Source organism: Semicossyphus pulcher, unplaced genomic scaffold (genome assembly GCF_022749685.1).
Source record: "Semicossyphus pulcher isolate SPU_LCO1_2020_fin unplaced genomic scaffold, fSemPul1.0.p SCAF_19, whole genome shotgun sequence".
NCBI classification, from domain to species: domain Eukaryota; kingdom Metazoa; phylum Chordata; class Actinopteri; order Labriformes; family Labridae; genus Semicossyphus; species Semicossyphus pulcher.
The window spans coordinates 6,684,340-6,699,414 of record NW_027211692.1 but is presented as its reverse complement, the minus strand read 5'-3'; the positions used below and the strand labels follow the sequence as shown (position 1 = coordinate 6,699,414).

At 40.6% G+C, this 15,075-nt stretch overlaps 4 protein-coding genes across 4 annotated transcripts; all 4 read left to right on the top strand.

Annotated features, from left to right (window-relative positions):
• Positions 1-4,226: 4,226 nt before the first annotated feature.
• LOC138597252 (claudin-17-like) lies at positions 4,227-5,242 on the top strand. The gene has a single exon (XM_069668827.1). It carries the CDS (start codon positions 4,256-4,258, stop codon positions 4,940-4,942), a length of 687 nt encoding a protein of 228 aa, XP_069524928.1. The 5' UTR covers positions 4,227-4,255; the 3' UTR covers positions 4,943-5,242.
• A 924-nt stretch (positions 5,243-6,166) lies between these two features.
• On the top strand, positions 6,167-7,786 carry cldn8.2 (claudin 8.2). Its single transcript, XM_069668418.1, has one exon. It carries the CDS (start codon positions 6,351-6,353, stop codon positions 7,224-7,226), a length of 876 nt encoding a protein of 291 aa, XP_069524519.1. The 5' UTR covers positions 6,167-6,350; the 3' UTR covers positions 7,227-7,786.
• Positions 7,787-8,801: 1,015 nt separating this feature from the next.
• cldn8.1 (claudin 8.1) lies at positions 8,802-11,135 on the top strand. The gene has a single exon (XM_069668251.1). The coding sequence runs from the start codon at positions 8,836-8,838 to the stop codon at positions 9,637-9,639; it is 804 nt and encodes a 267-aa protein (XP_069524352.1). The 5' UTR covers positions 8,802-8,835; the 3' UTR covers positions 9,640-11,135.
• Positions 11,136-11,408: 273 nt separating this feature from the next.
• On the top strand, positions 11,409-13,278 carry LOC138597072 (claudin-8-like). Its single transcript, XM_069668601.1, has one exon. It carries the CDS (start codon positions 11,497-11,499, stop codon positions 12,574-12,576), a length of 1,080 nt encoding a protein of 359 aa, XP_069524702.1. The 5' UTR covers positions 11,409-11,496; the 3' UTR covers positions 12,577-13,278.
• Positions 13,279-15,075: the final 1,797 nt, after the last annotated feature.

Genomic DNA, 15,075 nt, shown 5'->3' with positions numbered 1-15,075 from the left:
ATAAATGCCAAATGTGCTTAGACATGCCTGAGAAGGACAGAACAGAGCAGCTAATCGATGCTCTGCTGCCTCAAAGCAACACACAAAGACAGACTGCAATTCCAGAACAACAGGGGGGAAACTTAAAACTGAACCTTCAGAAGACATCAAGAACCACTTTGCCAGTTTGCAAGCCAAGGCGTACGAGTTGTCTGAATGATGGTGAAGGAGCTAAAACCCCTATTATTAAAGAAAGGGTAGACGAATGTCTAGACACAGTGTAGTTCTCACTTCACCCTTTGGTCATAAAAATAAAATCAATAAAGAAATAAAAAATAATCAAGGTCATCTAACTGGCTTGAAATATAAGTTAAGAAGCAGACTTCTTATTTATGTAATCTCTGGTCTCATAAGTACATTGATAAGAAGTTACTCCTTTGCACAATAGATTCTACAAATAGTCATGGACAGACAAAACAAATGCCATACAATTAATTACTTCTCAAGTATTATTGCATTTGCATCCTTCACAAACACTGCAAATTAATGTGACAAAGGGAACTGTGTCAAATCATGATGCCAATAACAGAACGTAAGAAACTGGAATATTTGCCCCACAGAAACATAAACATAAACCAAGATCCCTGCTCATAATGTTGGATTCTTTCAAGAACCAAACATTTAATATTGTCCACCAATGTTTTTTCCACTATCCTCGACATAAATAGTTGGTGATGAAGGGAAATACCATGTTCCCAACAAGCAGTACAACCAGGGCACCAACACTGAACTAGCTTGTGAACTTAACTTGATAGAGCTCTTGCACAATTGTATGAAAATGGAACAAACATCTCAGTACACTGTACTCTTCTGATAAAAAGTATTGTTTCTTTACTACTGTAAACTCATTTGAGCTTCCCATATATTTATTAGCAAGCCATACGTTGCAAAAGAGACAAGCCAGTCTTCTGAAGCTTAATCCAAAAGGGAACTGGACTTGGTTAAAGGTCTTGAAGATGTTTCACATCTCATCCGAAAGGCTTCTTCAGCTCTAAACTGACTGGTGGACAGATCTAGAAATAAAGGCCTCTGTAGGTCATTAGTATGCTAATAGATGTTGTAATTGAGAGTCGTTAACTTGGGCTGTTGACCCAGTAGCACAGAGAGTCGTTAGCACCTTCTGGTGTTGGTGGGTTGTTGGGCTCACATGATCCAAAGTGAGTGGTTTTTAACTGTTTGGGCAGAGAATTCAAAACTGCATTGTATTTGGGTGACAGGTGGTGTCTTCAAGCTTAACAGATGGCTTCCTTAAAACCTCTTTCAAACCATGTTGATAACACATCTATAGCATACTAATGACCTACAGAGGCTTATATTTCTAGCGCCATTCACCAGTCAGTTTAGAAATGAAGGAGGTTTTCAAATGAGAGGTGAAACATCTTCAAGAACTTCAACCAAGTCCAGTTGCCTTTTGGGTTAGAGCTTCAAATTACCATGACCTGGATGACCGAGAACCTTCACAGACAAGCAAGTCCTCATATACAGAATGTTAACTTGTAAATGAAGACGTTTAAAACATATGTAGCTGAGCCTTCAAAGGATCCAACATGTCATAAAAAGTAGCTGTACAAAAGGTTAAGCCTTTTCATTTCAGCATGGCTGTTGCTCTGCTGTGGCTTTAATCAAAACTGCTCAGTTATGCCAAAGACCATCAACACTTTAATGCTTAGATGGGTTAGCATCGCTGAATTAACTATACACACTACAATGTATCTACGATCTTAGCTTTGTGGACATCCTGTCACCCAGGCTACCTCCCATTCACCACCACCCCCTCACTCTCGTCAATCACCAAACCAACCACAAAAGCTCTGCTTGCTCCTTCAGATAAAGGAAGAAGATTACTTCATACCTCATTGTGCTGTAGATGTGCAGGAACAGTATCTGCAGCAGTGCTGAATGAGTGCTGAGATGTAACAGGGTTCCTTTGAAGGAACAGATTCACATCTTATCCAAGATAAAAAGGCACAGGCTTGATTTATGGGATTCTGTTGTTATTTGTCTGGTCTGAACAGACTTACTAATGTGAAATCTGGAAATCAACACTGAATTGGAGGTGATAATAAGCAAATTAACTTCTTTTAAAATCAACCTTATTGTGACCCGGGAAAGTGTAGTCACATTTACATACAGCAGGTGGCAGACAGTCTGCTGTTGATGCATACCTCCTGTAATTGTGATACAGCTCCAGCAACAATTTTCACCTTACTGTGTTCATTTGCTTAAATTTTCATCATACTTTAATTCAAATCCACCTCACATTCATTTCCAAAAGTCTGAAAAGGGCAGACTAAATGTGACATGCGTACAAATGTATTACAGCACGTATGATGTATTTGAGTTCGCAGGTACAAGTTTCTCTGCATACGTGTATCTGTTTACATTTAAAGCAGCTGAGGATGTGACGACAGTATCACTCAGCAAACCTGTTCAACTGGCTTTCCAGTTTCTGTTCCTGTTCTATGACCTCTCCTGCTTCATCTCTCTCTCTATCTCTATCTCTCTTTCCCTTTTCTGTCTCGTCTACTTCTCAGAATAACAAAGATCAACAGGGTGTTACCTTTCTACGACCAACTGAAGTTTGAATAAAAGGAGTGCCTATTGTTAAAAGTCCCCACTCGTTTTGAAACATTTCCTCGCTATCTGTAATCTGACTATCTGTATGGTCACATTTAAAGAATTTTAGTCTCAGTTAAAGCATGTAAGTACAGGTAAGCAGTACATGAGGTGTCTGCTGACAACTCAAGTTACAACACACTAGTCAGAAGAATGGAAAAAAACAGTAATCTCGACTTTCACAACTGACACAAATGACCCAATTTTGCATAGCAGAAGAATTCTGGTTCCCGTGAAGTTAACCATCACTTCCAGAGGCTATGTTGTGGTGAGACATTAGCTTATGGGTTTGTTATTGCTATAGGGGTAATTTAAGTGAAAATACCAAACTACAGAAAATGCAGGTGAAAACTTGGTAACTGCAAATGAATTAATGTTATCAAACAATTTCGAGTTTTTTTTATTTTATACAAATGAGTTTGAAGAGGCCACAGTAGCTATGTGAAGTCCCCTGCTGCTTTGAATAGTCAACGACCATTCATATCACAAAGAAACCCTCTATCTCAGGACTCAGTGACTACAGGCCTGTCACCCTGATGTCTGTGGTCATCCTTTCTGCTGTGGGCCACATGAAGGTCTACCATCACAGGCTCTAGCTGGACCCCAGCAGTTTACCAACAGTCTCCAGTGATCCAGTGGTATCACCATTGTTTGTGGTCATACCATCATCCACAATGTCAAATCTAAACTCAGCCAGCTAATTGTGCCAGCCCCTATCAGTAAGTGGATCACAACATTTGCAGATGATACAACGGTCATTGGCTTTATCGGGGAAGGTGATGAGTATCTGCTTAAAAAATGTTGCTGTCAACTTCTGCCTCGTATGCGCTACAGAGCACTGTACTTTCTCAAAACAATTAGACTGGACACAAGAAAGCTGTCATTTCAAAGGTCATCACCATGATGAACAGTCACATCAGTTTTGTAGTGCAGGAATAAAATCCCTGTCCAATAATCCTGTAACTCTAAGGCATCAACTATATACAAATTAGACTGAACATATCATAGCTAAAAACAAACCCACTCTGTATACTGTTTATTGTATGTACACATGTATACATGTCCATACTACATAACCACCTACTTTATGTATATAAAATCATCTACTGCAATAATCATTTAATTGTATTGGAAACTCTGTACCCATTTATTCTTGCTTATGACTTACAGAAACAGTTTTACTTGTGCATAGTCATTGCACATAGTTGTCCATTGATTACTTCAAATACATTTATCACATATCTTTTTTCACCACCTTTTTATTTGATGTATGACTGTTTCTCTCTTCTAAGAAAAGTACAATAAAAGCAATGAAAAATTGGAGGCAAATTCTTTGCACCTGTACACATACTACTCCTCATATTCATCATTAGTGCTTGCCATGCTTGTCAACTCAAAGGTAGAAGATAGAAGACTAACACATGCAAAGTAGTTTTTTTTTTGTTGCACTTGAAATACTGGTAAGAACCAACGTTAAGTCAACGCAAACCAGTAGGATGACATTGCAGGCATGCTGATACTACAGATTTGAAACAGACTCGTTCAGCAGTCTTTTCATAAGACAACGAACAAGAGACGAGATTGCACACCTCTCTGAGCCATGACAGCAAAGTTAGAGGTCCTGGCCATGGTCCTGGGTTTCATCGGCCTGTTTGGGACCATTCTCTGCACTGCCCTGCCCATGTGGAGGGTCTCTGCCTTCATTGGGGCCAATCTCATTGTCATGGAGGAACTTTGGGAGGGCTTGTGGATGAACTGCTACAGACAGGAAGACTTCAGGATGCAGTGCAAGGTGTATGACTCGGTGCTAGTTCTCTCAACAGAACTGCAGGCAGCCAGAGGGCTCATGTGTGTCTCCATAGCCCTGGTCTTCATCTCCCTTTCTGTCACAGGATGTGGGACCCGAAAATGCAACTGTTGTGACGACAATATAAAGAGCAAGAACATCACCTTGGCCTTAGGTGGTAGTTTGTACCTGCTGTCCTGTTTGACCACGCTTATCCCTGTCAGCTTGGTGGGTCATACTGTCATCAGAAAATTCTACAACCCAACAATGATGGATTCTCAGAAACGGGAGCTGGGGGAGGCCCTCTTCCTGGGCTGGGGCACTTCTGGGATTCTGCTGATCACTGGCATCATCGTTCTGTTCTGCTACAGCAAACGTAGATCAAAGGAAGAAGAGCCTGACCCTGACTTACATCTCATGGCAAGGGATGGAAATACAGAGGCCAGTGTGTATCTGCAGAGGACGCCATCCAGCTCTTATAAACATCAAGTATATGTGTAATGAACTGTACTGCACTGCCTGAAATGTGAAAATTCCACTTTACATGTCTCTAACATTTTAAATATGATGTCATGTGCAAATTGTGTGTTGTTTTTTCACTACCTATGTAAAACTTGTTATCTCTCACTGTTTAAAAGACAAACTTACTTTGTGTTGTTATGCACTGTTAATGGTTTTTATTTTTAGTTCTTTAGACCAAAATCCTTCCCAGTTTTTTACAAAAATATCTGATGATATTGGATGTGTTGTAAACCCATTTTTACCTGGATATGCTTATGATATGATTATGAACCCTTTTGAGCTGGCTATATATAACTGCCAAAAACAGCAACAGCAATCACAGCAATGTCAATAAAAGTTATTTTTTAAAGGTTTGATTGTAGTTTGCTTGTATAATTGTGTATTTATTATTTCATATACCATACTTCCTGCTAAAATATGAAATATAACCTTTAAATGAACCCCAGCTAACACTCCAGACTAGCCATGGTATTATAGTTAGGGATATATTACTTGCACTAAAAGGTGCTACTATTATTATTATTATTATACTATTACTATTATACTGCTATTACTTGCGCTAAAAGGCAGATGAATTGTAGAAACTTGTGTTACCAAACACACAGTTTATGTTTAAGAGGGCACAAAGACTTCACACTTCAGGTGAGACTGCTAGCAAGCCAAATATACTGTGTTACAAAGAAACCAATCCTACTCAAGTTTCTGTGGGCAACACCTATTAATCAGCTCAGCTTACCTATAAAAGGGGGAGACAGTTTGACATCTGTGATCATCGTTATCTGTTATCTCAACTTTCGGTTTGAGAGACATAACAGATTCATAACCAAATGGATAAGGGCCACCATCTCCATTAAACTGCCTGCGTAAGATCTTCTACCACTTTGTTTTTGAGATAAGCAAGCCCACACATTTAATTGATTAATTTTTAGCTCCAAGTTCTGACCAGTAATGACAATGAGATTTTATCTACTATTCATCTTTTCTGTTTTCTGTTCAAATGCTGTTCTTTAGTTTACAAAATAATAACATTGTTTTGTTTACTTTGTGTTCAAATGTCCTCTAGCTAAGCTACAAAGGGGGAACATACTTAAATCCACTGTGACTTAATACAGTGATTTTCTATTGGTCAATTATCTTAAACCACAAGACCAAACCCTTGCGCGTTAGTAGAGGAAGGTTTATTTGCATCAAAACAAGCAGCAGTCGTTGGTGTGTCAGACCATTTCTGTGGCTGTAAAGCAGCTCAACCAGTAAGGTCGCATTGCATCCTTGGCATTTTTTGTGGGTGTATAAGTTCCTGGACTGGCTCTTCTCCTCAGATTTGTTTCTTGAGCTGTTTCTTGAGTGCCGCCAAAGGTTGTCTTTGGCTCTCTGTGCGATAGCCGCAATGGCCTCTTACGCTGCTTACAGCGGCTACAGCAAGCCACCTCAATCTTACGTGGGGTCTTACTACGATGAGAAACAGGCCCAGGCCTACGCAGATTATCAAGACTCTATATATGAAGAAAAACAGAGAATTGAGAAAAAGGACCGACGTGACGCCATCTGTTGTGAGGTAGTGGCCCTCGTCATCGGCTTCATTGGACTAATCGGAGTGGCAGCTGTGACAGGCCTGCCAATGTGGAAGGTAACAGCTTTCATCGAGGAGAACATCATTGTCATGGAGACCCGCTGGGAGGGTTTGTGGATGAACTGCTACAGACAAGCCAACATCAGGATGCAGTGTAAGGTATACGATTCCCTGCTGTTTCTGCCCCCCGACCTCCAGGCTGCCAGGGGTCTGATGTGCAGTTCTGTGGCCCTCACCGTCTTTGCTCTCATCGTTGCCGCAGTGGGGATGAAGTGTACCAAAGTGGTCGACCATCGGGCTCGCACCAAGCACGTTGTTCTTGTGGCTGGAGGCTGTCTGTTCCTCTTGGCCTGTATCACTACCATAATCCCTGTGTCCTGGACTGGCCATGTCATTATCAGAGATTTCTACAACCCTCTGCTGATCGATGCTCAGCGCAGGGAGTTGGGGGAGGCTCTTTACATCGGCTGGGTGACCTCAGCTTTGCTTTTCACTGCCGGAGTGATCCTGCTGTGCCGTCACGCTCCCCGCACCCAGGACCCAGATGAGAGAATTGTATACAACCCCGGGGAAAATATCTACCAACCTGGATACACGTACCAGCCCTACACCTACCAGCCAGCGTACAATTACCAGCCAGCCTACTCTGGACCCCCACCCGGATCTGTGGCATACACACCAAGTCAGTACTAGTAAGGGTATTCAAGCACAGAGACAATTTTGGACTCTTTTTTTTTTACTAGCCACGGTTTGGCACATTTGAATGAGAAGAATAATTTGAAAAATATTGCCAGAGACTGTCCATGGAAATGGTCGAATCTTTATATGTTTCTTAAAGAGGACCATGTTTTTTTTTTTATGGAACTGATTGTGTTTTGATCATGCTGAACTATTCTGTTACTGTATGCTTTGTTTTGTTTTCATATGCTTTACATTAAATTATACCAAACATTTACACTACCAGTCAAAAGTTTGGACACATTTTCTCATACAAGTGAACGGGAAAGTGTCCAAACTTTGACTGGTAGTGTAGGTCGAGTATTTGAATATGTTATAATACAATAGTTAAAACTTTATTACACAGTTTCTGCTGACATGCTCTTTGAGAACAATTATGCACTAGGCCTTTTTCAAATTAAAGAACATGATTTCATTTCACTGTTGAGTTTTTGTTGTAAATCAAAATGTCTGCCTTAATTTAAGGTCAGTTGTGGCTTCTAATAAAGGAATAAAGTTGATTTAAAAAAGTGGAATTTTGTTATTTTTCTCTGTTACCAATTAAGAGTAGCAGAACCGAACACGACACAAGGGCAAAACTATTGATTACATGATGGCCAGTTTCTCACTTCCTGCCAAAAGCTCTTCTGTTTGCCACGAAACTGCTCCCGTTTCATTGACTGGTGTGTAAATGTTAGGTTGTTTTGTCGTCTCCATTGTTGTTAGAGAAAATGTGCCTTAACTGGTCAAACCAGAATGTTCACACAGGTCCACCCACAGTGCAAACCTGCCAAGAGATTTCATCTCAACCAAGTCAGACCTGCAACTTCCAGCTTTTTCCTCAGCACAGACAGACACCAGAGACCTAGACAAGAAATTCAATACTGACAGTGACACATGGGTACACAAGTATTACCCCCGTCTCATCACACGCACACACAAACACACATAAGCACACTAACACAAAAACAGTGCAGAAAGTCAGTGATTCTAATATTCTGTGTCTTTGTTCCCATTACAGATATATTTTGTGGAGATACACTGTGACATAAGGAACATAAGGAAAGCGGAGAATGATTGTAACTTCAAATAGAACAAAGATTAGGCTCACGGCTGATCAATGTCTGTGATATCTGTACAACTGGTAATACATTAACATGCAGCCTTTTGATGCACATACTTAGTAACCAATTGTAGAAGTTAAAAAAATTCCCACTTGTTAATAAAAACCCATATTTTTTGAAAGGAGAAAAAAGCTTCCTTGTAAGTAGTGCGATCTGAGAATGTAAATTGAGACTTCTGAATAAACAAAGTGGCAGCTTGAAGCAGCTCCTGCGGTAGGTGTACAAAGAAAAATAAGGCCTGGGGGATTCGGTTTCCAAGCAACAGGTCGCAATTCCCACCCCTCCCATTCTGGTGTCCTGTCTGCAGGGAGGAGGCAGTACAGGTGAACATCCACCTGCTCCTCCTCCTCCACTAGGATGCAAAACCACTCCATAGAGGGACTCTACTGCTTCCTCTTATAGTCACACTGTGTCCAAACATTATTGTTCGTATGAGCCAGGAGGAATAAGGGGAGGACAGGATGGCCAACTCAGCACTGGAGATAATTGGTCTGATATTGACCCTAATTGGGCTGATTGGGACGGCGGCAAGCACTGGGATGCCAATGTGGCGAGTCACAGCCTTCATCGGAGAGAACATCATTGTGTTTGAGACCCGCTACGAGGGTCTGTGGATGAACTGCTATCGGCAGGCTGACATCAGAATGCAGTGTAAGGTATACGACTCTCTCCTGGCCCTGCCCCCCGACCTACAAGCAGCACGGGGGCTCATGTGCTGCGCTCTGGCACTGGGGGGCCTGGGTCTGCTGATCAGCTTGGTAGGGCTGCAGTGCACGTCATGTATTGAAAACAACGATCAAGCAAAGCGTATGGTCCTCCTCATTGCCGGAGTCATGATCATATGTGCTTGCATCTGCGTCCTCATCCCTGTGTCCTGGACAGGTCACGTCATCATCAGGGACTTCTACAACCCCTTATTGATCGACGCCCAGCGCAGGGAGCTCGGAGAAGCTCTCTACATCGGCTGGGTCGCCGCTGCTTTCTTGTTCGTTGGAGGATGCATGTTTTTTTGTTTCAATCTGCAGTCCGAAAGCAAAGATTCGGAAAGGTATGTGTACTCAAGGGCCTCTGACTACATGGCTTACCCTCCACAGCCTATGCAGCCTTTACAGCCTCAACAGCTTGTGCTACTTCCCCAACCACAACCCCAACCCCAGCCCCAGCCCCAGCCAATGCTGTCAAGACAACCATCCAACAACTACAACTACAACTACAACTACCCCTCTAGATACCCCTCTGTACGCAGCGGGGTGGCTTATCTCTGAACACTAAACTGACTGAGGTCATCATGACCACAGGTATGGTCACTATGTGCAAAGCAATTTCTTTTTCATATGACGGTGGAATCTATGACACATTTCAGATGATAAAATATGTATTTCAGGTAAGAAAAAAAACACATTTCAGTTATTACATTGACTGTGAATACCAACTGGATCTAATATAAATGTCTGTTAAATCATTCTTTGTATACATTATTTGAGGCGCACTTGGTGTCTTCTTAAAGAGCACTATTTACAGAATCTTAATATTAACAGTTATCATAATTATTACCATGCCAATAAATGAATTCCACTACTTTTTATCTTTGTCGTACAAAAAACTTTTATAAGGACTATCCTTTTTTTTGTATAATATGTGAGTAATGCATACTCTGTTTATTACAACTTATGCAACCTGCAACCAACTATTATGTTATGTTACTATTGTGTTTACAATTAAGAATTATACCTGTTATTGTTGGCACATATGACTGAGCTGTGCCTGAGCTGTTCATATTCACACCCCCCCACCATGTCTGTGTGTCTGTAGAAAAGAGTGTGTTTCTGCTCAGTTCTAACTGGTTTAAACCGGTATTTGACAGAGGATCAACGAAGGTAAAACAAAGGCAGGTGTGCTACAGGTACTAGCCTTAGGACAGTAAAAGTTGTACTGGTGACTGAGGAATTACAAAGGCACATGTTTTGAAAACTATAAACCTTAAATGAGTCTATGTAATCAGAAAACAACCCTGAGTCTTTGTTTAAGTTTGGTATGATGCCCTGGAGCTGATGGAACTGAAATAATGGCTGAGCAAACATGAGATGCAGGTTTAAGACTGCTTGTTTAAGGGTGTGGAAACTTAACCGGAGAGGCTTGTGTTTGGGAAGAAGAGACAGAGATGACCTGACAGTCACAGCATGATCCGAATTTGCAAGTCACTTTGAATGACGTTACAGAGAGCAATACAAAAACCATGTCTAGCTCATTTCCAGGTTTGTCACACTTCCATATCTGTGAGCAATGAGACAACACTTCGTTTCTGTTTAGTCCAGTGTAAAAACACCTGAGTTGTAAGACTCCCTCATTTCACTACAATTTAAATTACAGCTGTAAAATCTCAATAATTCTTAGTACGATGGATGTGATTATACTTTCAAACAGAAAATCAAAGTGTCAGGGAACTGCCAACATGTTCTGCCATTTCATTGCTGTTTCATAACGAAAATATTTGATGATGTAATGACATTGTTGTCTTGCTGGAGGTGAAACCCAATTAAATCATCTGTTTGTCAATGTTATTTTTTAAAGTATGGTATATTCTAACTTGTGATTTAGAAAAAATACATTTCTTGTACTTATCAAAAACTGTATTTGGACTTTGTGATATAAGCTCCGTCTCTGTACCGTCACCAGAGTCGTCTCTGCTCCCCTGTGGACAACAGAAGTACTGCTGGAGCTTATTGTACATTGTATGTTGTCTTTGCTTCTGAATTTTTAGCGCACATTATAATAAAAAATAAAAACATTTCAAATGTTAAACATTGTTGTGAGCTCTTTCTGGAAATTCTTGTTGGTGTTTACTGCTGCAGAAGATGATGACACAGATAAACCACTACGTCCAGAGGAACCATAAACACAAAATAAGGAGAGGTCCTCTTTACCCCCATTGCTCTGGGCCAACCAGGTGACCGCAAAGCATCTTTCCCATAACAAACCATGATTACTGCATACAAACTGCGTCAGATGAGAAGATTCTCTCTGCCTGGGACACGTCTCGGACTTAAGCATCAGAACTAGTTGCCAACTTGAGATTAAATAATTTGTTATTTGGATATCGCTGAACTCTCGTACACTGCACAATGGTTCAAGGTGTTTCAGAGATAGCTGGTATGTGCGTCGGCCTGATTGGACTGATCGGGGCAGCAGCTACTACAGGAATGCCAATGTGGAAGGTGACAGCTTTCATTGGAGAGAACATAATTGTGATGGAGACACGCTGGGAGGGTTTGTGGATGAACTGCTACCGACAGGCTAATATCAGGATGCAGTGTAAGGTGTACGACTCCCTGCTGTTCCTGCCCCCGGAGTTACAGGCATCCCGGGGCCTGATGTGCTGCTCTCTGGCCCTGTGTGGACTGGGGCTCCTTGTTGCTTTGGCAGGAATGCGGTGTACTTCCTGCTTTCAAGGTAATGATTGGGCTAAGACCATTTTCCTGTTAGTTGCAGGTGGAATGCAGTTGATGGCATGCATCTGTGTGTTCATCCCTGTGTCGTGGACAGGACATGCTATCATTAGAGATTTTTATAATCCTTTGCTAATTGACGCCCAGAGGAGAGAGCTGGGGGAGGCTCTTTACATCGGTTGGGTGACCGGCGCCTTCCTTTTCGCTTCGGCCATGTTGTTCCTCTGCCGCCGCATGCCCTCAGAGAAAGGCTCATTCGATGTGTATCACCCGGCCCACTTGCTCAGTTACAAGCAAGCACAAAGCAAGCCAACTCTCATGAGGTATCATCCCATCTCGAATGTTTCCAGCCTCCGATCTGCTGCATACCAGCCTTATCTGCAGAACAACGGCTCTGTTGGACAACAATTTGCAACGCCCCTGCAAAACTTCCCTCAAGTAATGACAAATGACGGAACATTAATCAGCCCTCCTGTTGTCTATAACCCGGGTCTGCCTGAAAATCAATCACTGTTATATCAAGGTAGCATGGCTCAACATTCCTCTCTGCGGAGTTCTGACCATGTAGGAAGCTTGTACACACCAGGCAACTCTTTATACATCAGCCAAAACACCACGCCATATTCACTAAATCCTGCAGCGTCCATCCAGTCCAGCTTTCATCCGGTTCCTCACACTCCTGTTTTCATAGGATACAAAGCATCAAGAATTCAACAGGACTCTCACAGTGGGAGCCGTGCCGGTGTGTACATATAAAGAAAAACCCCAAGTGGGCTTTTCGTATCTGCCAAAACTTAAATGACAAAAAGAAAAATACTTTAATAGTCTTTAATCACTAGTAAAAACAAACTGCTGATATTAAAAGGTAAAATGAAGGTAAATGATGTTTTCTCTGTATAAATCTGTTTCATCCTGACGCCAAGATTAAACAGCCTTTTCAACTTTTTTATACTGTAAATGGTTTTGTGATCATTGTGTGTTTTGTGTTGTGAAAAAAGGGAAATTTACTCGGGTTCAACATAACTGTGTTGTTGATATTGTAAGTGAAGTCCTGGTTTGGGCTTATTTTCCCTATTTGTAGAGATTTAAAAGAAATTAACCTTTTTCATACATCCAAGCTTTGGTTTATACCTTTGTAACCACCTGTTCATTTTGTTTTTTCATTTGTTGTGGTCATCAGTGTTGTGATGTGTTATATGTTATAAATATTAGCCATGTAGTGCTTTAGTACATAATCATAAATAACAGTGATTTTTTTTTATGTTTGTATTTAATGAACATTTAAAAATTTAAATGATAAATTCAAAGTCTTATGCTAAAGATAAGAGTCTGTATTAACCCTTTGATTGACGTGGTAACCTGTAAAGATTCTCTGTGTATTGCTGATGTTTGCTGTAAGGATAGGCTATCTGAGATGCAGCTTTGAAATAAAAAGTAAAATAAGTAACATAAATAAAATAGTATTGTGTAAAATTTCTCAAAATTAAACCTCACTAAAGAGCTTGTGGTTAAAGTAAAGTGTTTTTTAAAGTGGGACGGGCCTTCACTAAGACATACAGTAGATGGAAGCTATGGAACTGGGTGTCATGTGTTGTAATTTCCTGAACAAAGCATCCTGCTGGCAGGTCAAATTTCCTGACAATGCTAAAAACATGTTGGTCTGAACCAGCCAGAGATAGTGTCATTTCTTCACCACTAGGTGATGCCAAAGATGAGCGTCCTCAACTCTGGACAGACACTACAACCTTTTCTTCTCAGACTGCAGGTGGCAGTAAAATAATGCCCTCCTTCCACTGCATCTCATTAGCTGAAGATTTCATTGTAAAAACGTCATATTAAGAGAAAACAATGAAAACTTGAAAACCTGGTGTGAGAGGAGCCTCTAAAGGCAAATGATAAATACGTCACTGCTTTATATTACATTCTTATCTTCTTAATTCAGACTTTCAAACCATTTTAATCTAAAAAAACTGAGATTCTGACTTCAGCAACAAGGTTGTTAAACTCTGTAAAGTACTGCTTTATACAAGTTTATAGTTACTCAAGTTTGACTTTTTCATTCAATTGATATATAATATTTTCTTGAGGGATTCTCTTTTATAAAATATTCTTTCTGTCAGTGTAAAAATTAAGAAATGATTCATTATGACCATCAGTCATCAGCCAATTTCTGCTAAATTTAATAATAGTGAGATTACAAATGTCCAGAGGAACCCATAAAGCCACTGTTGTTTCTCCATTGCTTGGGGAGAAGTGGTTTGGAGCTTCATCACCAGTTGCTGATGACTGCTGCAACTGATCAAAAAAAGATAACTTTTAAACTATTATCTGAAACCACACTGGTCCAAGGAAAAAGAAGGGTGGGCTGAGGTAATGTGAAAGTATATTATGTTACTATGAGACTGTGTCAGAAAAACAGTTTGAGGTAGTTAATCTTCAAGGGAGCGTCACAGACCAGTTGAAGATTAGATTTGCGTTTCCATCAGGACTGGAGCAAAGATTTAATCATTCCTCGGTGTACCAAAGCAAAGACGTTGTCGAGGTCGAATGTTGCCAGATTTGAAGTTAATCTTCAGGACGTATCCATGTTTGCGGATTAGAGGCTTGGCTGTGCCCTCAATTGAGCGCCTGCACGGGAGGGACGCTCAGCTGTGTCCAGTCGACCAAGACAGTGAGAGGGGGACAGGATATGAAGCAAGTTGGATTTCATAATAAAAGCATTCAAATACTGGATAAATCAGGCATCAACGGAAATACAAAGAATGAAATATCTAAACACAGCATTTTAATTTAAATATTTACTTTACATGACAAAGCCAGGTTAAATAGATTTAAAGCAAAACATATTAAGTGGTATGTGGGAATTCACTCTGTGTAGAAACATGGATAATGTTAGGCAAGGTGAAAACATACAGTACTGTCAGAACGGCCTTCACAATAAGGAATAATATACATTTTATCGGTATTGTGAAAATCCAACCTTTAAGTAGCATAATGGTCTCCAGCAAAAATATGTTTAAAGCTTGGTAATTTAATGTTTGTTTAAAATACAAATATATTAGCTTAAATAAATCAACCTTATTGTTGAGTGCTGGTTCTTTTATTTTGAAAGTTGTGACAAGAAATGGCATTTTCTATTCATGCGAGCTTGACAGCAGGAGCACTGTGAACGGTCCTCCTCCTCCTCAGTCTCATCCTACAATTCAAGAGTGCACGAGAAAATAAAAAAAAACATAAGAGGGATGTCTGCACAGT